At 38.7% G+C, this 23,568-nt stretch overlaps 1 protein-coding gene and 1 non-coding gene across 4 annotated transcripts in view; one reads left to right on the forward strand and one right to left on the reverse strand.

Moving 5' to 3' along the window:
• Positions 1-23,568, reverse strand: part of CUNH11orf80 (chromosome unknown C11orf80 homolog) — a 106,682-nt gene that overhangs the window by 44,240 nt on the left and 38,874 nt on the right. For all 3 annotated transcript variants that reach the window (XM_032282710.1, XM_032282712.1, XM_032282711.1), the window contains exons 4-5: positions 8,592-8,701; positions 813-896 (exon numbers count right to left, since the gene is read on the reverse strand). In XM_032282710.1, the coding sequence (XP_032138601.1) occupies positions 813-896; positions 8,592-8,701 (194 nt within the window). The remainder of the gene's footprint in view (positions 1-812; positions 897-8,591; positions 8,702-23,568) is intronic.
• LOC116555248 lies at positions 1,685-1,791 on the forward strand. The gene has a single exon (XR_004270447.1). It is a non-coding gene; the product is annotated as a U6 spliceosomal RNA (small nuclear RNA).

Consider the following 23,568-nt stretch of genomic DNA (forward strand, 5'->3'; position numbering starts at 1 on the left):
TCTCTTAAAAAAAAAAAAAAAAAAAATGTCTTAAGGACATAAAACCAAATCAATTCAAAACTGAAAGTTGTCTTAGCCAGGCAAGGTGGCTCACGCCTGTAATCCCAGCACTTTGGGAGGCTGAAGTGGGTGGATCACCAGGTCAGGAGTTCAGGACCAGCCTGACCAACATGGTAAAACCCTGTCTCTACTAAAAATACAAAAATTAGCTGGACTTGGTGGCACTTGCCTGTAGTCCCAGCTACTCAGGAGGCTGAGGCAGGAGAAGCACTTGAACCTAAAATGTGGAGGCTGTAGTAAGCAGAAATCGTGCCACTGCACTCCAGCCTGAGCAACAGAGAGAGACTCCATCTCAAAAAAAAATTATCTTTTTTTTTTTTTTTTTTTCTCCTGTGACAGGGTCCCATTCTGTCATCTAGGCTGGAGGGCAGTGGCACAATCATGGTTCACTGCAGCCTCAACTTCCTAGGCTCAAGCAATCCTCTCACCTCACCCTCCTGAGGAGCTGGGATTACAGGAGCTCACCACTACACCCGGCTAATTAAAAAAAATTATTTTTGTAGAGACAGGGTCTCACTATGTTGCCTTGGCTGGTCTTAAATTCCTGGACTCAAGCGATCTTCCTGCCTTGGCCTCCCAAAGTGTTGGAATTACAGGCATGAGCCACCATGCCCTCAAATATTAAATATTTTAATCATCTTCACTGAAAGAAAATGAATCAATCATATTTGCCTATGTCCTACAGAGTAAAGGTCTCTGGAAAACATATGACTTAAAGAAGAGAATCATTATTGTACAAAAGAACAGCTTACCTTAGGGTGCACCATGATGATTTTACGTAAAATATGCTTTATAACCAGACAATCTGTCATCAAAGTTCTGGGCTTTTCATCCACCTGTAATAACACAAGAAAAACACCGACCAGACATACACAATCTTAAGAGCACAAATGAATTAAATTATGGCATTTCCTCTTCTAAAAGTAACTATACCTCAGAAAGCTTTTTGAACATCCAAGGGGAGGCATCTTTGGGAATGAGAATGGTATGCAAAAGAAAACCTAAATAGCCATCACTTCTTGGGCTAGAGTATCTATTACATGGAACCTCAGGAGACACAAGAACAAAGATCAGAGTAAAACTCATAATGTCAAAACCACCTTTGGGGACAAATTTAAAAGTAATTCAGATTGGAGTTGATAAGAATAACTCTACCACCCTAAAGGCTTTGGAACAATCGGTATTAAGAATCTGAGTGATGCTTTTTAAAAAATAAATTTCAAAAAAGTATCTGAGTGGAGATGAAGGAGCAAACACTAAAAGAAATCTATCTTTGACATCAATCCATTAATCCAAACATTTATTTATAAGGAAAAGCTGTAGAGCAAAAAGCCAAAAGTCAGATGACCTGTGTTCTAGTACTGGTTCTGTTTAAAAAAATAAAAAAATAAAAATTAACTACTCACAAATAAAAAATCACTGCTCTGGATCTCATTTCCTAGTCTCCAACACAGGAATAAAACCTACCTCCTCGGCCAGGCACAGTGGCTCACACCTGTAATCCCAGCACTTTGGGAGGCTGAGGTGGGCAGATCATGAGGTCAGGAGTTCAAGACCAGCCTGACCAACATGGTGAAACCCGTGTCTACTAAAAATACAAAAAAACACAAAAAAACAAAAAAAAGTGCTCGCTTCGGCAGCACATATACTAAAATTGGAACGATACAGAGAAGATTAGCATGGCCCCTGCGCAAGGATGACGCGCAAATTCGTGAAGCGTTCCATATTTAAAAAAAAAAAAAAAAATTAGCCAGGTGTGGTGGTGCACACACCTTGTAATCCCAGCTACTCAAGAGGCTGAGGCAGAAGAAGTACTTGAACCCAGGAGGCAGAGGTTGCAGTGAGCCGAGATCATGCCACTACAATCCAGCCTGGGTGATAGAACAAGATTCCGTCTTAAAATAAAACAAAAAAATTATAAAAACCTGCCCCCTTTGACCTGGCAGAACTGTTTTAAGGATCCATATATTTGAAAGTGTAGGCTGGGTGTGGTGGCTCATGCCTATAATCCCTGCACTTTGGGAAGCCCAGGTGGGCGAATCACCTGAGGCCAGGAGTTCAAGACCAGCCTGGCCAATATGGTGAAACCTCATGTCTACTAAAAATATAAAAATTTTCCGGGCATGATGGCATGTGCCTGTAATCCCAGCTGCTCAGGAGGCTAAGGTAGGAGAACTGCTTAAACCTGGGAGGTGGAGGTTGCAGTGAATCGAGATGGCACCACTGCACTCCAGCCTAGGTGACAGAGCTAGACTCTGTCTCAAAAAAAAAAAAAGAAAAGAAAGTGTACATTATACATGGTAACAATAACAGATACGACTCATTGAATACCTACTATGTGATAAGTATTATGTAGGTGCTATATATATACTACCTCACAATAATCCTATAAGGTAGGTATTGCAATCTCTCTCTCTTTTTTTTTTTTTGAGATGTAGTTTTGCTCTTGTTGCCCAGGCTGGAGTGCAATGGTGTGATTTCAGCTCACTGCAACCTCCACCTCCCGGGTTCAAGCGATCCTCCTACCTCAGCCTCCCGAGTAGCTGGAATTACAGGTGTACACCACCAGGCCTGGCTGTTTTTGTATTTTTAGTAGAGATGGGGTTTTGCCATGTTGGCCAGGCTGATCTCAAACTCATGACCTCAGGTGATCTGTCCACCTTGGCCTCCCAAATTGCTGGGATTACAGATGTGAGCCACCGCACCTGGCCCCTTCTTAGATTTTTTTTTTTAAAGGCTCAGAGAAGTTAAGCAACATGCCTAAGGTCACTTAGTTGTTCAGTTACGCAGCCAGAACTTGACCATAAGTCTTTGTTTTTTTGTTGTGTGAGTGACCTTAAGTCTTTCTAATATCAGCTGCCCATGCTCTTTCCAATACACTACAAACACTTCCCTACAAATATAAGATTTACCACTAGGTGAAGACTTTACTCCAGGAATGGTGCCAAAGTTATCTTGTTTATATTACCTAATTTAAACTTCATAAAAATTCTATTAGGTACCCAAATTTTATAAATAAAAGATTATGCAGGATCTGGATTTTTAAAAACGAAGGAAAATAAAAATATATATTTTACAAAAGAGTCTCAAAAAGGTTAAACAGCTTGTTCAAGGTTAGCCAGGCTGATCTGGCTCTAAATCTTTAGCATTAACCACTTACCTATACTGACTCACTACTATAGTATTTCTAAAACAAAAGTTAGAAACAGCCTCCTAGAAAATACAGAAGTCCAAAAAAATGAAAGAAGAAATACAATGAGAAATCAGTTGTTTGAGAGAATATAGAGCCATGTACTAGGTATACGTTAAAAAGAAAAATGGTCCCAAACATAAAAATTTGATAACACAAAATGAAGAAACACACAAATATATAAGGATAAAATATTACAATATTTTATTTTATTACTATGCTTTTTAAAAAATTTATAGAAACAGGGTCTTGCTTTGTCACCCAAGCTGGAATGCAGTCACATGATTGTAGCTCACTGCAACCTCGAACTCCTGGGCTCAAGCAATCCTCCCACCTCAGTCTCCCAAGTAGCTGGGACTACAAGTGTGCATCACCATACCGGCTAATTTTTAATTTTCTATAGAGACAGGGTCTCACTATGTTGCCCAGGCTGGTCTCAAACCCTTGGCCTCAAGCAATTCTCCCACCTTCGCCTCCCAAAGCACTAGAATTACAGGCATAACATCCAGCCTTAAAATGTTTTTTATAAGTACACTGAAAAAGAAGTCAAGAACTGTGGCAATAGCTTGGGATTTAAAAAAATTATTTGAAGGCCGGGCGCGGTGGCTCATGCTTGTAATCCCAGCACTTTGGGAGGCCAAGGCGGGTGGATCACGAGGTCAAGAGATCGAGACCATCCTGGTCAACATGGTGAAACCCCGTCTCTACTAAAAATACAAAAATTAGCTGGGCATGATGGCGCATGCCTGTAGTCCCAGCTACTCGGGAGGCTGAGGCAGGAGAATTGCTTGAACCCAGGAGACGGAGGTTGCGGTGAGCCGAGATCGCCCCATTGCACTCCAGCCTGGGTAACAAGAGCAAAACTCCGTCTCAAAAAAAAAAAAAAAAAAATTATTTGAAAAAATTATTACAAAAATGGGCCGGGCATGGTGGTTCACATCTGTAATCCCAGCACTTTGGGATGCCGAGGCAGGAGTGCTTGAGGTCAAGAGTTCAAGACCAGCCAGGCAAACATGGTGAAACCCCACCTCTATTAAAAACATACAAAAAAAATTAGCCAAGTATGGTGGCATGCTCCTGTAATCCCAGCTACTCTGGAGTCTGAGACACGAGAATCACTTGAACCTGGGAGGTGGAGGTTGCAGTAAGCTGAGATTATGCCACTGCACTCCAGCTTGGGTGACAGAGTGAGACCCCGCCTCAAAAAAAAAAAAAATTACAAAAACAGATGGGGGATTATTAGAAAATTCTGTAAACACGTCTAGGATTATTCATGCATGTAAATAGTGGTAATTAAATAATAACTGTAGTCAGTATATATATCGTAGTCACATCCTTCATTTTTAAAATTTTAGTATAAAATGTTTAAACAATAAAAAAGCAATAGTTTTTAAAGCATTTTCTGTACTTACCATTTCCAAAACAACTTCTTGGAACAGTTTCAAACCTTTGTAAACTTGGTGATTATAGGGCGTATCATAGAGAGGGCTAATTACATCTAACAGTGAGACAGCTGAAGTGAAAGTTCCTTGAGCAACTACTGGAGAGAGGCTACAATGAATGATTATATTTACTGAATACTTGCTACATGCCAAGCAGTTTCTATGCAAGTAAGAAATAACCCCATTTTATAGAAGATAATGAGATTCAATAAGCTAATTAACTTGTCCAAGGTCACACACAGCTAGTTAAGTAGCAGCACTGGGATTCAGACCTAGAACTGACTAACTCCACACTCCACATTCTATTATGCAATGTTGCCTCTCCAAAAATGTTCATTTTCTGTGTATGCAGGTAGCTATCTGAATCGGATAATATATAATCCATCATTATTTTTTATAGAGCAATGCTTATGTACGGCTACTCAATATATGCATTTACTCGCTCATAAAATATTAATGTGGCTTATTATGTACCTGGCCTATAAAAATAAATAATGACAATCTCTGAATTAGAAGAGTTCACAGTTCAGTAGAAGTGAAAGACTAATTTATATGGCAATGTGAAATTTAGATAAATGAGGTGCTAAAGGAACACACCAGAAGAACTGACACCTAACCCAGAGTTAGGATAAAGTGACTAATGTCAGGTCAGAGAGGATAGTTAATACAACACAACTAGCCACTTTTCAGATCTACTCATAGAATTATTAGAGAGAGGAAGAGAGAGATGACAAAGCCTTTTACAATTGGGTGTTGGGTGTTAGAGACCCAGTATCCGAGCCTGACATACCTACAGAAGCACTGAACTTACTTATGTACTGTTATGAAAAAAATGGATACTGCCACCCCTACACAGCAGAAACCGCTATTAAATCGCATGGTTTTAGCCTTCACCTTTAAGTATGTCTAATTATATGATAGAATATATAAGTATGTTTTCAAATATGAACTTATGCAGTCATGAGCCCTTTATATTACATTCTAGAAGAAAGTCTCAATCTCTCTTCCCCCCTCACTTTAGATACATACACACAGAATTATAGATGTATAAATATATAGATATGTTTGTGCATATATGTGTTTGTAAGTATATATGTATAACTCCATTCACTTGATCATTTAGTATTATTACAAAAATATTAAACTGGACAAAGCTGTCAAGAAGATCTTATAAAATGAGATTGCTTTTGGAGGGACATGTTACCTGGCCTAATGAACCTCAAGATGCAAGACTAGCTGTGGGCATAAACGCAAAGCCCAATATCTCTCCTAAATGAAACTTTCCTTAGTCTTCCTTGCGATTAACTTTCCTTGCATGCCCAAATTAATGACTCATTTATTATAGGCTTGGATGTCTGTTAGTCTTTGCCGTGAACCTTGCTATTTAACCTTTCTCCTCAATTGAGGCATAAATGATGAAATCTTTTACAATCTTCTTTTTATTTCTTCTCATTCTTTTCATTCAAATATTGTTTAAATAGCTGCACCGTATCCAAAACAATGAGATATAATGGAAGAAATGCATGAGGAAATCCTTGTTCCCTTGAGGCTAATGCCGTCTGACTATACTATTCTTTTACCTCCATCACCAGCTGACTCCTGGTCACGAAGCTCACAGTTTTCCTCTGTACTCCACATGCTGTCATCATCTTGACTGATACCCATATCCAAGCAGATAACTAGCCCAAGCATCAACTTAGTCTCACAATTCCCTGACCTTTTCAACAATAATGACCCTGATCTCCACTCGGTCCCAGCAACCTATTTCCATGGCCACGGCTTAGAACTGTTCCATTCTGAAAATCTTAACTTGCAATTTCCCACTCTATTGTGAAAAGATGTACACCAAGATATTAATAATGACTGCCTTGAAAGGCCAAATTATGTGTATTTTAAGTATCTGTTTTGATCATACTTTGACTTTTCTGAGGGAAACACTATTTTTGCAATTTAAAAAAAAAGAGAGACAGAAACTTTATCACTCTGATAACAACTTCCTATTCTTTCAAGTGTCAGAATCTCCTACACCCAGCAAATCTGTTTTTCAGTCTCATCAAGATCTCCTGACTTTGACCTCTTCCCATGGTTTAGGTGCCCTTCCTCCACACTAACATAGCATTCAGTGCTTGCTTCTATCATCCATCCTGTAAATCACCCCATATTGTAATTATGCGTTTACTTCTTGATCTATCTATATTACAAGTTCCTTGGGACCAAGTAATGTATCTTAAGACGCTGTAACTACAGACAGTACCTAGCTCACTGACACTGACTTGAACAAACACACGTGTCTGGATGAATAAATAAATATTGAAATAGCCCTGATCTATATGAGTCAGACTTTGGTTCAAGTTCTAATTCTGCCACTTAACTTTTGTATGACACTGGGAGAGTCAGTCAAGTTCTCTGAGTCCCAACTTTCTGGTCTGTAAAATGGGGTGATAATCCTCATCCTACCCACTTCACAAACTTGTCAGGAGACTTAAATAATTTATATAAATATTATGCATACAAATTATTGCTTGTTCAGGCTGACTAAAATACAGAACCTCATTTCCCAGAATTGCCCTTCTTGGTTCACTGGAATCACCTTTTTATTGCTACTTGACATGAACAGCTTCAGAGCTGACTAACCATTAATTGCTCCAGATTGTTCACCCTCCATTCTCCTAAAGAAGATAAGGCACAGCCAGGAATATCTGTTGTCCTGTTGCATACCCATTTCTTTCAGAATGAGCGTGTAATTATTCAAACATGGAGAAAGGCTGCCCAACAGCTTCCTGGGAGAATGTTTAAAGCACTGCAATTCATTATGTCTCCACCAACTCTAAGTAAGGAAAATAGGAGATGAAAGAACTGTTAAAGGGAATGGAGAGTGAATTATCACTCTCATAAATCTGGACCACAAATAAGTCAATAAAAAGATCTCTAAGCCAAACTAATAAAAATGTATCCAAGTAAGATCTGCATGGAGAGTCACTTTTTATTTTATTAGGAGATCTAAATTCAAATAAGGGTTTGTTTCATTGGTTCTGTATATTAGTAATAATGTTCCAAAGCCTAGGCCATACTGTTATGGACTGAATTGTGTCCCTCAAAATTCATCTGCTGAAGTCCTAAGCCCCAGGGTGACTGTATTTGGAAGTAGGGCCCTCAGGAAGTTATTCAGAGTAAATGAGGTCATAAGGGTAGGGCCCTCATCCTAGGTCTTAATAGCACTGGTGTCCTTATAAAAAGATACACCAGAGCCAGGTGCCACTAGTCCCCACCTGTAGTCCCAGCTACCAGCTACTTGGCAGGTTGACACAGGAAGATCACTTGAGCTCAGGAGTTCAAGGCTGTAGCATGCTATGACTATACCTGTGAATAGCCACTACACTTCAGCTTGTGCAACATAGCAAGACCACATCTCTAAAAAAAAAAATTCAATAAAAATAAAGAGACACTAGAGATCTCTTTCTTTTCAGGCACACGCAGAGAAAAACCACATAAGGACACAGTAACAAGGCAGTAGTCTATAAGCCAGGAAGAAAGGCCTCACCAGAAGCCAGCACTGACAGCACACTGATCTTGGATGTCTAGCCTCCAGAACTGTGAGAAAATAAATCTCTATTGCTTAAGCTATCTAGTCTGTGGTATTTTGCTATGGCAGCCCAAGAAGACTAATAAGTATCATACCCAGACCAATTAAGTCACAATCACTCAGAATGGGACACAGATGACAGTATTTTTGGAACTCCTAGGCGATCTAATGTCTGTACAGGCAAGTTTGGGAGCCAATGCCTTATTTCATTTCAACTTGGAACTATGATGGATCTAGGCTTTTCTTTCTGTTACTAGATTTGCAGAAAAATAAGAATGAAATCATGAGTAATTTATAAGACCACAACAAAACCTGCCTCAAAAATCATCTGGAAGGGTGTTACTCCTGTCATGTCCTGAGAATAGCTGCTTTCCTCTGAAGTCCAAGTCAGCTTTGCAGAGATTCCAGGCAGTATGGACTGTATTTCTGTGTGAGAAGAAATGGCAACAAAGTCAAACAAGCAGTTTGGATAAGCACCAGGATTTCTGGATTTGTTTATTAAACTGGTGAGCCAAGAAGGCTTTTCCCTGATGAAAAGATTATCTACAAGATTTAAAATATGACTGGAAAGTGCTATGAATCAGCAAATTGCTTGAACATTTAGAATTACTTTATGGGATTAGGACATTTAATCTCATCTTTTCAATTTTTTTCATTTGCTAAATCAATTTTTATTTTCTGTTAATTTCCACAAGGTAATGTTTAATGCCATATAGCTTCAGAACTGATAGTTCTGATATTCTTGTATTTTTAAATAAATCAATTCATTATTTAATAAACCTAAGTCTAGTACATGAACTAATTTAGAGCTGAAGCCTGAAAAATTCAAGAGTGACTCTCAGGCAAATACCTTTCTTTCTTTTTTTTTTGTGAGATGGAGTCTTACTCTGTCACCCAGGCTGGAGTGCAGTGGTGTTATCTCAGCTCACTGCAACATCCACCTCCTGGGTTCAAGTGATGTTCATGCCTCAGCCACCCAAGTAGCTGGGATTAGAGGTATGTGACACCATGCCCGGCTTATTTTTTTGTATTTTTAGTAGAGAAGGGTTTCACCATGTTGGCCAGTCTAGTCTCAAACTCCTGGTCTCCAGTGATCTGCCCATCCTGACCTCCCAAAGTGCTGGGATTACAGGTGTGAGCCATCATGCCCAGCCCAGCATGTACCTTATATAGCATGTTCTTTAATGAGGTTGTCTTTAAAAAAGAAAATTAAACTCTTACCAATTTAATTTGTGGATTAACCACTTGGTATACTTGCATGTATTGAATCAGAACTATCTTTCTATAAAGCATCGACAAGTCCTGAATCATCAACAACGAAGAAAACAACCAAGTATGTACCATCTTTCTTCTTCTCTATACCATGTCACTCATATTACAAGGGAAAAACCAAGTCTCCTATCTCTTATTTTACAAAATGCCATCCCTATTTCCTCTACATGTATCTGCAAGATTTACTTTCCTTTTTTTTTTTTTTTTTTTTTTTTAAAGACAGAGTCTTGCTGTGTTGCCCAGGCTGGAGGGCAGTGGTGCAATCTCAGCTCATTGCAAGCTTCACCTCCCACGTTCAAGCGATTCTCCTGCCTCAGCCTCCTGAGTAGCAAGTATTACAGGTGCACACCTCCATGCCTGGCTAATTTGTGTTTTTTTAGTAGAGTTGGGTTTCATCATGCCGGCCAGGCTGGTCTCAAACTCCTGACCTCAGGTGATCTGCCCGCCTTGAACTCCCAAATTTCTGGGATTATAGGCATAAGCCATTGCACCTGGCCTGCTCTGTTAATGATGTTGACAATGTTGATATTACACAAGAATTAAACTTTGAAAACCTAATGATGATTAAAAAAATATGCCCTACAATAACAGCACAAGTTTCATGCTACATATCTCATAATGCTTTAAAAAAAAAGTGTAGACATTCCCAAATCAAATTCTAGCTAACGACTGGGCCTGGCAGCTCACGCCTGTAATTCCAGCACTTTGGGAGGCCGAGGCAGGTGGATCACCTGAAGCTGGGAGTTCGAGACCAGCCTGACCATCATGGTGAAACCTCATCCTATAAAAGTATAAAAAATTAGCAGGGCATGGTGGTGGGTGCCTGCAACCCCAGTTATTCAGGAGTTTGAGGCAGGAGAATCGCTTGAACCCAGGAGGTGGAGGTTGCAGTGAGCCAAGATCGCACCATTGCACTCCTGCCTGGGTGACAAGAGTGAAACTCAATCTCGAAAAATAAAAAGAAAGAAAGAAAATTAGCTATCAATCTTGATGTCTTACATCAATCTTCACTTTTGCCACTGATCAACTTTCTGACCTAAGGCAACCCCCTTTTTCTGTGATTCAATTACCATTCTGTGAAATAAGAAAAAATTATATCTGAATATTTCAGTTTGATTAGTAAGACAGTACAGAAATGGGGTAAATGTGGATATATGAGAAAAGGTTTATAAATAACTTTGAATTCTTTGGAAATCTTAATAATAATTTATAATAAATTATGTAGCTATTTGGGGGGAAATCAATTTCAATAGTCTCACTCCACATACACAAACACACAAATCCAGATAGATTGACCAGAGTTAAATGTAAAAAGGTGAAATAATAACTAAATAAAAGCCTTTGATTTCAAGATAAATCGAGTATATGCTATCACCTTCCTGTTCAAACATATAAAATAATACAAGAATTTTTAAATCTTAATAAATACATAGTTATGGTGAGAAAAAAAGAAAACAGAATTTTTTTTTTTTTTTAAATAGAGTCTTGCCCTGTTGCCCAAGCTGGAGTGCAGTGGCGCGATCTTGGCTCACTACAACCTCTGCCTCCCAGGTTCAAGATAGTCTCATGCCTCGGCCTCCTGTGTAGCTAGGATCACAGGTGTGCGCTACCATGCCTGGCTAATTTTTATCTTTTTAATAGAGAAGGGGTTTTGCAATGTTGGCCAAGATGTTCTCAAAAAGTGATCTGCCTGCCTTGGCCTCCCAAAGTGCTGGGATTACAGGTATATGACACCTTACTCAGCCAGAAAAGATAAATCTTCATAGACCAGAAATGGAAAGGTGTTCTTCTTCCCCCTTCTTTGAAAAGAACAACAAAAAGGGAACGAAAGAGAGATTCCACAATAGTAGACAAGAACTAAAATGATGCATGATATTTGGCCTAGACTAGGAACATAGAGCTAATACTGTAACACTCACAGGTTTAAGAGCAAGAGACACACACAGGAGGTCTAAGCAAGAGACCAATATATGAACAAAGGCTAGAGGCACACTACCTGTCTACCTGAATGTTAGTTACAGCCAAGGGGGTTCTGGTAGCAGCCTCACTGATGTGAGATGAAGGACATAGAGCCATTTCATGTAAGTGGTGAAAGGACTCAGAACTATATAATCTATTAAGATGCGAGAGCTTCACATTTTACCACCCATACAAAAATTAATTCTAGGTATACATCATACAAGGCTAAGGCTCAGTGACTCTCAGAGAGCCTCCTACAGGACAGTTGTCAAAACAAAATGTGTTCTGGTTAAACAGATCATAAACAGCTCTTAATTAAAAATTACCAGGCAAAGAAGATTAATACTATGAAAACTATAATACATATCAACCAATGCATTTACACCTAAGAAAATAAAGTTAATGGAACAATCTGGGAGAGATTTAAAAATAAGTATCTATATTTTATACCTTCAAAAAGTAAAAGAAGCCATGAAACAAGGAAACACTGTTGTAAATTAAACAGAAAGTAATGGGGTATTAGAAATCTTATAAATTGGCTGGCACAGTGGCTCACGCCTGTGGTCCCAGCACTTTGGGAGGCAGAGGCAAGTGGATCACCCAAGGTCAGGAGTTTAAGACCAGCCTGGCCAACATGACGAAACCCCATCTCTACTAAAAATACAAAAAAGATTAGCCGGGTGTGATGGCAGGTGCCTATGATCTCACCTACTTGGGAGGCTGAGGCAGGAGGATTGCTAGACCCCAGAAGGCAGAAGTTGCAGTGAGCAAGATCGCCAGCCTGGAGGACAGAGCAAGACTTTCAAAAAAAAAAAAAAATTAAAGATACTTTAATTTTTATTTTAATATAGAAATTAGATATTTAATTTCTAAAAATTAAAGATATAGTGTTTGAAATTAAAACTATATGTATGCTTAGATTGGACACAGTAGAAGAGCAAATTTAAAAGAAAAGTTAGTACATGAATGTTCATAGCAGGATTACTCATAATAGCCAAAAGTGGAAACAACCCAAATGACCATCAAACGATGAAGAGCTTAACAAAATGTGGAGTATTCAGCCTTAAAAAGAAATTAAGTACTGTTACATGCAACAACATGGATAAATCTTGAAAACATAATGCTTAAAGAACTCAGACACAAATGCTACATATTGTATGATTCCATTTATATGAGATATCCAAAATAAGCAAATCGCCAGAGACAGAAAGTAGATTAGTGTTTGCCAAGGCATAGAAAATGAAAGTAATAGGAGTGATTGCTAATGAGTACACGGTTCCTTTTTAAAGATGAAAATGTACTGGAATTAGATAGTGATAACAGTTACACAGGCAGGAAACAATGGCTCATGCCAATAGTCACAGCACTTTGGGAAGCCAAGGTGGGAGGACTGCTTGAGCCCAGGAGTTTGAGACCACCATGCGCAACGTGGCGAAACCCCATCTCTATAAAAAATACAAAAAAATAACTAGGTGCAGTGGTACACAACTGTAGTCCCAACTACTAGGAGGGCTGAGGTGGGAGGATTACCTGAGCCCAGGAGGTCGAGGCTGCAGTGAACCATGATCACACCACCGCATCCCTGCCTGGGTGACAGAGTGAGACCCTGCCAAAAAAAGCCATAGTTATACAACCCTGAAAATACACTAAAACCCACTAATTGTACACTTTAAAATGGTTGTGTTTATGGTATATGAATTTTATATCAATTAAAATAAGAAAAGGCAAAATACATTAAAAATAGATCCAAAAGAAATAATGACTGAGAAATATAAAGTAAGGACAGATATAAGTGCTATTTGAACAAATTTATCAAATGTCAAGCAGGATAAATTTCTAAAAAACAAGGCAAAATCAAAAACTAAAAAAGCCACACAGTTAACACATCACAATGAAACCCACAATAACAAGGATAAGCAGAACCCTATAAGCTACCAGAAAAAAATTAAATTAGCAAAAAACACGAGTTAGCAACGTTAAATGCCAGAAGGTGATCCAGTACTATCTTCAGAGACCTGAAGTAACTTTGAATCTGGATTTTTTTTTTACTTACTTACTTACTTTATCTATCTATCTGTCTGTCTGTCTGTCTGTCTGAAAGAGGGTCATGTTCTGTGGCCCAGGCTTTGTGCAGTGGTGTGATCATAGCTCACTGCAGCCTCCAACTCCTGGGATCAAAGGATCCTCCTATCTCAGGCTCCCAACTCACTAGGACTACAGGTGTACACAATGCCTAGCTAATTTTTTTTCTTCATATTAAACTGCTTAGGGAAATTTTCATAATTTTTTGTAGATACAGGATCTCACTATGTTGCCCAGGCTGGTCTCTAGAGATCCTCCTGCCTCAGCCTCCCAGAGTTCTGGGATTACAGGCATGAGCCACATCACCCAGCCAAATCTGAACTTTTTTTTTTTTTTAATTGCATTTTAGGTTTTGGGGTACATGTGAAGGACATGCAAGATTGCTGCACAGGTACACACATGGTGGTGTGATTTGCTGCCTTCCTCCCCATCACCTATATCTGGCATTTCCCAAATCTGAACTTTTAAGAGAGCCAAACTACCATTACAAAATGAGAGACTTAAAATGTTTACCATCCCCCAGTCCTCACTCAAAGAACCACTAAACAAACCACCGTGTCCATTTAAAGATGAATTTACATTTTTTGCCGAGATCATGTGGGGACAAGGAGAAAGAATGAGAGATCATTATCAGTATCAAGCCACCTCTTCACATAGGTCTTCAACTGTTAAAGTAGACAGAAAAATTTCAATCAGATGACATTACGAACACGTAGCAAAACCATGTACTGAGGCTTTTCCTCCCACATTAATTAAATAACCAAATAAGGCCTCAAACCAAAAACTACTATAAAACTGGATAAAATATATGAGACGATTGTTTTCAGGCAGTGGACGATAGATAGCACAAGGTTACAATCCCTTGAGAGAAGGGAAACTCATGAGGTTAGTCTTGTAATTGCCCTAGATGTCTACATGGGGAAATTTTCCTATCCACAGAACAGGGACGTGAAACGCAAGCAGAGCACAGTGGTCCCACTAAGCTGAAGAGGCAAAGAATAGATTTTGGAGTTGTGAAAGTACCTGGAATCTACAGGGCAGGGCATTGGAGAAGAGGGAGCTGCACAAAGTTCAGTATTAAAGCCTGTGTAGGAGCTCCCCATGAGTCCTTGCAGAGTGAGGCTATATGCAATTTCCCAAAGAGCAGGTGCTATGAAGTTGAGAATGGAACAAAATACTAGCAAGATTTTCCAGTGCTGAAAAATGTTGGCCTTCAGGCCTTGATAGAATGGGGGAGACCTTGTTAAAACTGCTGGTGTCTAGCTGAGATGCAACACAGATAATGCTTTAGTAATAAAAACCATACTCTAGATGAAGGTCTGCTGTAGACCCATCCCAAAAAAGTCTAAGGCTATGCCTTGATAAAATCCACAGAGGAGATAAGAGTTTGGAGGCTAAATGGTATCAAATCCGAAAAGTTTGAAAACTGCATTGGCTTTCTACAAACCTAACCTTTAAAATGCATAAAAACAAGTCTGCGTAAGGTCAAGGTGCATAGCCTACTAGAAAAAAAATAAATACTCTCCAGAGATAGAAAATGCAACACAGAATATAATCATATTGCCCAGTATGAAACAAAAATTTACTAGATATGCAAAGAAATAGGACATGATAACCCACAGTCAAGCAATTAATAGAAACAGAACCTGAGGGCCAGGCTTATGCCCATAATACCAGACTTTGGGAGGCCAAGGCAGGAGGATCACTTGAGGCCAGATATTTGAGCCTAGGCTAGGCAACATGGCAAGACTCTTGTCTCCAAAAAAAATACATAAATAAAAAATTAGCTGGGTGCGATGGCACATGCCTGTGGTCCTAGCTACTCAAGAGGCTGAGGCAGGAGGATCACTGAGCCCAGGAGCTGGAGGCTGCAGTGAGTTATGACTGTGCCACTGCACTTCAGCTGGTGACAGGGTGAGACCCTGTCTCTGAAAAAAGAAAAGAAACAGATCCTGACATGGTACAGATATTACATTTAGGAAAGACTTTAAATAATCTATTATAAATATGTTCAGAGACTTAAAAGGCAGCCTTAATGAGTAAACTGATAGGAAAGGTCAGCAGATAAATTAACACTATACAAAAGGAACCAAAAGGAAATTCTATAACTGAAAAGTTAAATAATTGAAATGGAGAATTCACTAGATAGGTTTAATAGCAGATTTAGAGGTGACACGTGTCAATGAAATCACTGAAGACAAATAACAAAAACTATCCAATCTGGAGATTAAAGAAAAAGAGACTGAAGAAAAATGAATAAAGTCTTAGGAATCTGTAGGAAAACATCAATCAGTCTAAAACATGTGTAATGGGAGTCCCAGAAAGAGGATAGGAGAATAAAATGAGAATAGAACAAGAAAAACATAAAGAAACCATGGACAAAATTCCCTAAAATTTCATGAAAAATATTAAGATGTGAAAAGCTCAGCAAACACAAAGAAGGATAAATGAAAAGAAAATCACATCTAGGCATGTAATAGTCAAAATGATAAAAACCAAAGATAAAGATAAAATATTGAAAGAAGCCAGAGGAAAATCACACATTATATACAGAGAAAGTATAATATGAATCACAGCTGACTTCTTACCATAAGCAATAAAGCCCAGGCCCAGGTGTGGTGGCTCATGCCTATAATCCCAGCACTTCGGGAGGCCAAACCAGGTGGATTGCTTGAAGCCAAGAGTTTAAGACCAGCCTGGCCAACATGGCAAAACCCTGTCTCTACTAAAAATATAAATTGAGAGATATTCCACTGTAATCTCAGTGCTATTCAGAGGCTGAGTCACAAGAATCATTTGAGCTGGGAGGCAGAGATTGTAGTGAGCCAAGATTGTGCCACTGCACTCTGGCCTGTGTGAAAGAGCGAGACACTGTCTCAAAAACAAAAACAAAAAAAACCCCACAAACCCAATAAAGGCCAGAAGACAACTGACAACATCTTTCAAAATGTTAAAAAGGAGAAAACTATCGAGCCAGATATTCCAGTGCAATATCCTTTTAAAATGAGGCTAAGGTAAAGGCATTTTAAGAAAGATGATGAAATAATCTGCTGCTAGAAGATCTGCTAAAGAATTTTCTTCAGGCTGAAGATGAAAATCCAGCTATTCAAGAAGAAATGAAGAGCACCAGAAATCATAAATAAGTGGATAAATATAAGGGACTATTTCTTTCTCCTTGAATTTTTCTTAACAACTAACTTTTCAGAGCAAAAATAATCTCCTAAGGCAGGTAACTGTAAGTACTTGAGTATTTAAAAATACTTAAAATTGAGCAAAAAAAAAAAAAAAGTATTTACTTATCCTTTTGTCAATATCACAGTGTCTTAATTACTGCAGCTTTATAAGTCTTGAAGTCAGGTAGTGCCAGTCCTCTGACTTTATTCTTCAATATTGAGTTGGCTATTCTGGGTCTTTTTCTTTCCATGTAAACTTTATGTTTTTATTTTTTGAGATAGCCTTGCTTTGTTGCCCATGCTAGAGTGAAGTGCTGCAATCATGGTTCATTGAAGTGATGTCTTGGGCTCAAAAGATCCCCCTGAGTAGCTGGGACTCCAGGCACATGCCACCATGCCCAGCTAATTTTTAAATTTTTTAGCAGAGACGGGGTCTTGCTATGTTGCCCAGGGGGGTATTGAACTACTGAGTTGAAGTGAATCTCCCACCTCAGCCTCCCAGAATGCTGGGATTACAGGTGTGAGCCATCATGCCCAACCTCTCCATATAAATTTTAGAATCAGTTTGTCAATATCCACAAAATAACTTGCTGGGATTTTGACCAGGATTGCACTGAATCTACAGCTCAAGTTGAGAAAAACATCTTGACAATAATGAGTCTTCCTATAGTTTTCCTATCCATGAACATGGAATATCTTACAATTTAGTTCTTTGATAACTTCGTCAGTGATTTGTCATTTTCCTCATATTAATCTTATATATATTTTGTTAGATTTAAATCTAAGTATTTCATTGTTGGAGGGCTAATGTGAATGGTAACTTTTTAAAATATCAAATTCTACTTGTTCATTGTTAGTATCTAAGAAAATGACTGACTTCTGTATTTTAACCTTGTATCCTACAACCTTCCTATATTTATTTATTAATCCATTTAAATTTTTTGATGAGTTTGTCAGTGTCTATAAAAAGTTTGCTGACATTATGACTTTGTTGCATATATCAATTTGGGAAGACGGAATACCTTAGCAATATTCAATCTTCTAATCTATGAACACAGTATATCTCTCCACCTATTGTTTAATTTCTCTCAGCAATGTTTTGTAGTTTCAACATGGAGATCTTTTACTTTTTAAATTTATCTCTAAGTGCTTGGTGTTTGTTGATACTAGTACAGAGGTTTAAAATTTTTATTCCAATTATCTGCTGCTAGTATATAAAAATAACTTTTTTGTGTAATACATTGACTCTGTAAAGTGATCATTTTAAATTCACATATTTGTTCTAGACGTTACTTTGCAAATTCCCCAGCATGCTGCACATAAACAGCCATGTCATCTGCAAATAAAGTCAGTTTTATTTCTGCTTTTCCAACCTCTACGGCTTGTTTCTTTTTCTTGTCTTATTACATTGGCTAGGACCTCCATTACTATTCTTAAATGATATTTCTAAAGTCTTCTTATGAAAAAGGCTTAAATAAAAAATACACTACGCAAAATGGTATTCATGTAAAATATATAGGCTTGAAAAAAAAAGACAGCCAGGCACGGTGGTTCATGCCTATAATCCCAGCACTTTGGGAGGCCAAGGCAGGTGGATCACTTGAGGTTAGGATTTCAAGACCAGCATGGTCAACATGGTAAAACCCCATCTCTACCAAAAATACAAAAATTAGCCGGGCATAGTCACATGTGCCTGTAATCCCAGCTACTTGGGAGGCTGAGGCACCAGGATCACTTGAACCCAGGAGCTGGAGGTTGCAGTGAGCCGAGATCATGCCACTGCACTCCATCTAGCCTGGGCAACAAGTTGAGACCTTGCCTCAAAAGAAAAAACAGAAAAAAGAAAAAAAGACATAAAGGAAAACAGCTAAAGTGTTAACGGCAATTATCTCTAGAATTATTGGTGATATTTATTTCTTTCATTATTCTTTGTTTTATATAATGCATATAAAATACTTCATAAATAAAGGAAAACAGTACAACTAATTAAAAAATACACACAGAGTAATTACTCAAATAAAACTCGGATTTGATAAAGGCAGACAACTCTATAATATCTGAAAAAGTAAAATACCTGCCAACTATTAGGCTATACAGTAGCTATTCTTTATATTTGACAACTAATATGCTAAATTAATCTTTTTTGAGTGGAAACAAAAAGTATAATAGAAATAAAAATGCCTTTTTTGTTCCCATCATAATTTTTTCCAATAACTAAAGAGAATTTCATTGATACCATCCAGTATTCTGTTAGCTTCCCCAAAACAAGTGACTTATATTTAAGAAATCCTTTTAGGCATGGTGTGGCGGCTCAGACCAGCCTGGCCAATATGGCAAAACTCCACCTCTACCAAAAAAAAAAAAAAAAAAAGATAGCCGGGCGTAGGCTAGGGACGGTAGCTCATGCCTGTAATTTCAGCACTTTGGGAAGCTGAGGTGGGTGGATCACCTGTGATCAGGAGTTCAAGACCAGCCTGGTCAACATGGCAAAACTACTAAAAATATAAAAATTAGCTATGCATGCTGGCAAGCGCCTGTAATCCTAGCTGTTCAGGAGGCTGAGGCAGGAAAATTGTTTGAACCTGGGAGGTAGAGGTTGCAGTGAACTGAGATCATGCCATTACACTCCAGCCTAGGCAACAAGAATGAAACTCCACCTCAAAAAAAAAAAAAAATTTAGCCAGGCATGGTGGTGCATGCCTATAATCCCAGCTACCTTTGGGATTACAAAGGTAGGGAGGCTGAGGCAGAAGAATCACTTGAACCCAGGAGGCAGAGGTTGTGGTAAGCCAAAATTGCACCACTGCACTCCAGCCTGAACGAGAGTGAGACCCTGTCTCAAAAAAAGAGAAATCTCGAAATGTTGGGAGAAAACAAAGAAACCATATATATATATATATAGAAACCATCCTGCTTTTTTTGTTTTTTGAGACAGGGTCTCACTCTGTAACCCAGGCTGGAGCACAGTGGCACAATCACAGCTCACTACAGCCTTGACCTTCCAAGCTCAAGCAATCCTCTCACTTTAACCTCCTGAATAGCTGGGACCACAGGCATACACCACCACAACCAGATAATTTTTTTTTTTTGGTAGAGATAGGGTCTCCCTATGTTGCCCAGGCTGGTCTTGAACTCCTGGGCTCAAGTGATCCTTCCATCTTGGCCTCTCAAAAGTGCTGGGATTAAATACATGAGCCAGTGCACCAGGCTACCCCACCCTAAGTATTAAGACAATGGATAATTTTATTACTATTAATAATAGCTAACATGCATTAAGCTTTTTTTTTTTTTGAGACAGAGTCTCACTCTGTCGCCCAGGCTGGAGTGCAGTGGCGCGATCTCAGCTTACTGCAACCTCCACCTCCTGGGTTCAAGCAATTCTCCTGCCTCAGCCTCCCGAGTAACTGGGACTACAGGCACACGCCACCACGCCCAGTTAATTTTTGTATTTTTAGTAGAGACAGGGTTTCACCATGTTGGCCAGGATGGTCTCGATCTCTTGACCTTGTGATTCACCTGTCTCAGCCTCCCAAAGTGCTGGGATAACAGGCACACACCACCACTCCCAGCCGCATTAAGCCTTTTCTTTATGTTGTACAATATGCTAATGCTTTCTATTATCTAACTTGTCACAACCCAGTAAGGCAGGGATTATATTATTCTCATTTTTATAGCTGAAAAAGCTGACGTTCAAATGTTACCTAGTACGTTAACAACAAAGTCAGGATTTAAACATAGGACTGTCTGACTCTAAAGTCTGTGTTTTTAATCACTATAAATACCTATTTAGATAGAAATAAATTTTAAGAACATAAGCAACACAGTATAAACATTCAATTTTCCTTATTTTATTTTCTTTGGAAAAGAATATAATCTTATAAAAAGCTGTTGTTCAAAGAACACTTTTATGTAATATTGTAATTTTTCAAAAAGTCCCACAATGATACTCTTGTATCAGTAGAGAATTAGAAGCAAATGAGATTTAGGAAATCAATACATTAGATGACCTATCTTTCTATAGCCAACTGAACATCATGAAACAATGGCATTTTAACAATGAAATGGAAATTCAGGGATTTGTACATCATGGTGTCAAGCTAATGAATGAATTCATTCTAAATTTCATCCTAGAAGTTTGCTCCTAAAGACATAGAGAAGGCTGGGTGCAGTGGCTCAAGCCTGTAATCCCAGCAATTTGGGAAGTTGAGGCAGGAGGATCACTTGAGCCCTGGAGTTCAAGACCAGTCTGAGCAATATACCGTGACTATCTCATAAGAGAAAAAAAACAAAGAAAGAAAAGAAAAAGACACAAAGAAAGTTCAGAAAACAGAAAACAGAAGTAGTAAACACTTACTAAAAGATTCAGCTAAATATAATTAAAACTTTTAACCATCTCATTAACTTGTAAATTAGCTTAAATATTTTAAGTAATTGCAATTCCCAATGCCAGCAAAGTGCAGTGAAGTTGGTAACTTTACTACAAATGCTACTATTACACGACACAACTTTTTTGAGATGGAGTCTCACTCTGATGCCCAGGTTGGAGTGCACTGGCATGATCTCGGCTCAATCCAACCGCGCGACCTCCCAGATTCAAGCAATTCCCTTCCCTCAGCCTGCTGAGTACTTGGGACTAAAGGCTTTTTTTTTTTTTTTTTTTTTTTTTTTAGTAAAGACAGGGTTTCACTATGTTGGCCAGTCTGGTCTTGAACTTCTGACCTCAAGTGATCCACCTGCCTCAGCCTCCCAAAGTGCTGGGATTACACGTGTGACCCACCATGCCCGGCCGACACAACTTTTTACAAAGCAATTTCAGAGCCATAAAAATGTACACAGACTTCAATCAAGTTAAGTCTATCACAGAAAATTAATCCTACAATTTTCAATATAGTAAAAAGCTATATGCATTAAGATATTCATTCCAGGCTGGGCGCAGTGGCTCGTGCCAGTAATCCCAGCACTTTGGGAGGAGGCCAAGGTGGGCAGATCATGAGGTCAGGAGTTCGAGACCAGCCTGACCAACATGGTAAAACCCTGTCTCTACTAAAAATACAAAAAATTAGCTAGGTGTGGTGGTACATGCTTGTAATCTCAGCTACTCAGGAGGCTGAGGCAGGAAAATCGCTTGACCCCAGGAGGCGGAGGTTGCGGTAAGCTGAGATCACACATTTCACCCCAGCCTGGGCAACAAGAGTGAAATTCTGTCTCAAAAAAAGAAAAAAAAAAAAAAAAAAAAAAAAGAGAGAGAGATTCATTCTACTGACATTAATCGGCACTTAATGAGAACTGTGTACTCAGAATAACCACTGTGCTACATGCATTATATGTATTACTTCACTTAGTTCTCAAAACAATTTTGAGGCAGGTACTTTCAAAAGATCAAAAACTTGCTCAAGAACACACAGTACAATCTCCTAACTATCCCGCTATTCATAATAATAGGGGAAAAAAGAACAAACCTAAATGTCTATTAATAGAAAAACTGTTAATTTATGATACAACCTGATGGATAATTTAGCCATTAAAATAATGACTAGAAGACTATGTCATAACATGAAAAATGCTTAAGTGAAAAAATAAATAGGACAACACTGCATATATATTGTGACTACAACAGTATTAAAAAACATGGTGGGGAACCTGAAATGAATATAATAAAATGCCATTTATTATGTAATAAGTTTTTTCAATTTCTCTATTTTCCAATTTTCCAAATAAGCTTTATGGCTTTTATAACAAAAGATTTTATTTAAAAATTTCTCCAATGGTGGCAAAAGTTGTATTTTAGGGTTTTTCGTTGTTGTTGTTTTTTGCTTTCAAGAGACTTAGCAAACCAACAACTATTTGGTTTTAATTGGCCTGACTCCTGTCCTTTATTTAACTTATCTTATAATAACACTTGCAAGTAATGTACCAGTAAATAAAGTAGCAATACTAACACATTTTTTTTCTTTTCTTTTTTAAGACGGTTTCGCTCTTGCTGCCCAGTCTGGAGCGCAACAGCTTGATCTCAGCTCATTGCAACCTCTGCCTCCTGGGTTCAAGCGATTCTCCTGCCTCAGCCTCCCAAGAAGCTGGGATTATAGGCATGCGCCACCACGCCTGGCTTTTGAATTTTTAGTAGAGACGGGGTTTCTCCATGTTAGTCAGGCTGGTCCCGAACACCTGACCTCAGGTAATCCACCCACCTTGGCCTCCCAAGTGCTAGGATTACAGGTGTGAGCCACTGCGCCTGGCCTACTAACACATTTCTAAGAATAAGGTTAATTAAGTCAAAAGGAGGTTGTCTCTGTAGCTTGAATGTCGTTAAACTGACAAATTATTTCCATATTATAAAACAACCCTAGACATGCTTAGAAAAGGAAAGAGAAAGCAGTGCATTTTAATGGAGGATCAGTGATCTTTCAGAAATGTTGTCTCAAATCATTCATTTTAGTCCAGGCATGGTGGCTCACACCTGTAAACCCAGCACTTTGGTAGGCCAAGGTGGGTGATCACTTGAGGCCAGGAGTTGGAGACCAGCCTGGCCAACATGTGAAGCCCTGCCCATACTAAAAATACAAAAATTAGCGGGGCATGGTGGTACACACCTGAAATCCCAGTTACTCAGGAGGCTGAGGATCAAGAATCACTTGAATTCAGGAGGCGGGGGCTGCGGTGAGCCAAGATCATGCCACTGCACTCCAGCCTGGGTGACAGAGTGAGATTCCATCTCTTATTTCAGATTATAAATACATAATTCATTCTAAACAACTTTTCTATAATTTTTTTTTTTTTTTTTGAGATGGAGTCTCACTCTGTCACCCA

This window comes from Sapajus apella, unplaced genomic scaffold, assembly GCF_009761245.1.
Source record: "Sapajus apella isolate SASKATOON/1434 unplaced genomic scaffold, GSC_monkey_1.0 scaffold14, whole genome shotgun sequence".
NCBI lineage: Eukaryota > Metazoa > Chordata > Mammalia > Primates > Cebidae > Sapajus > Sapajus apella.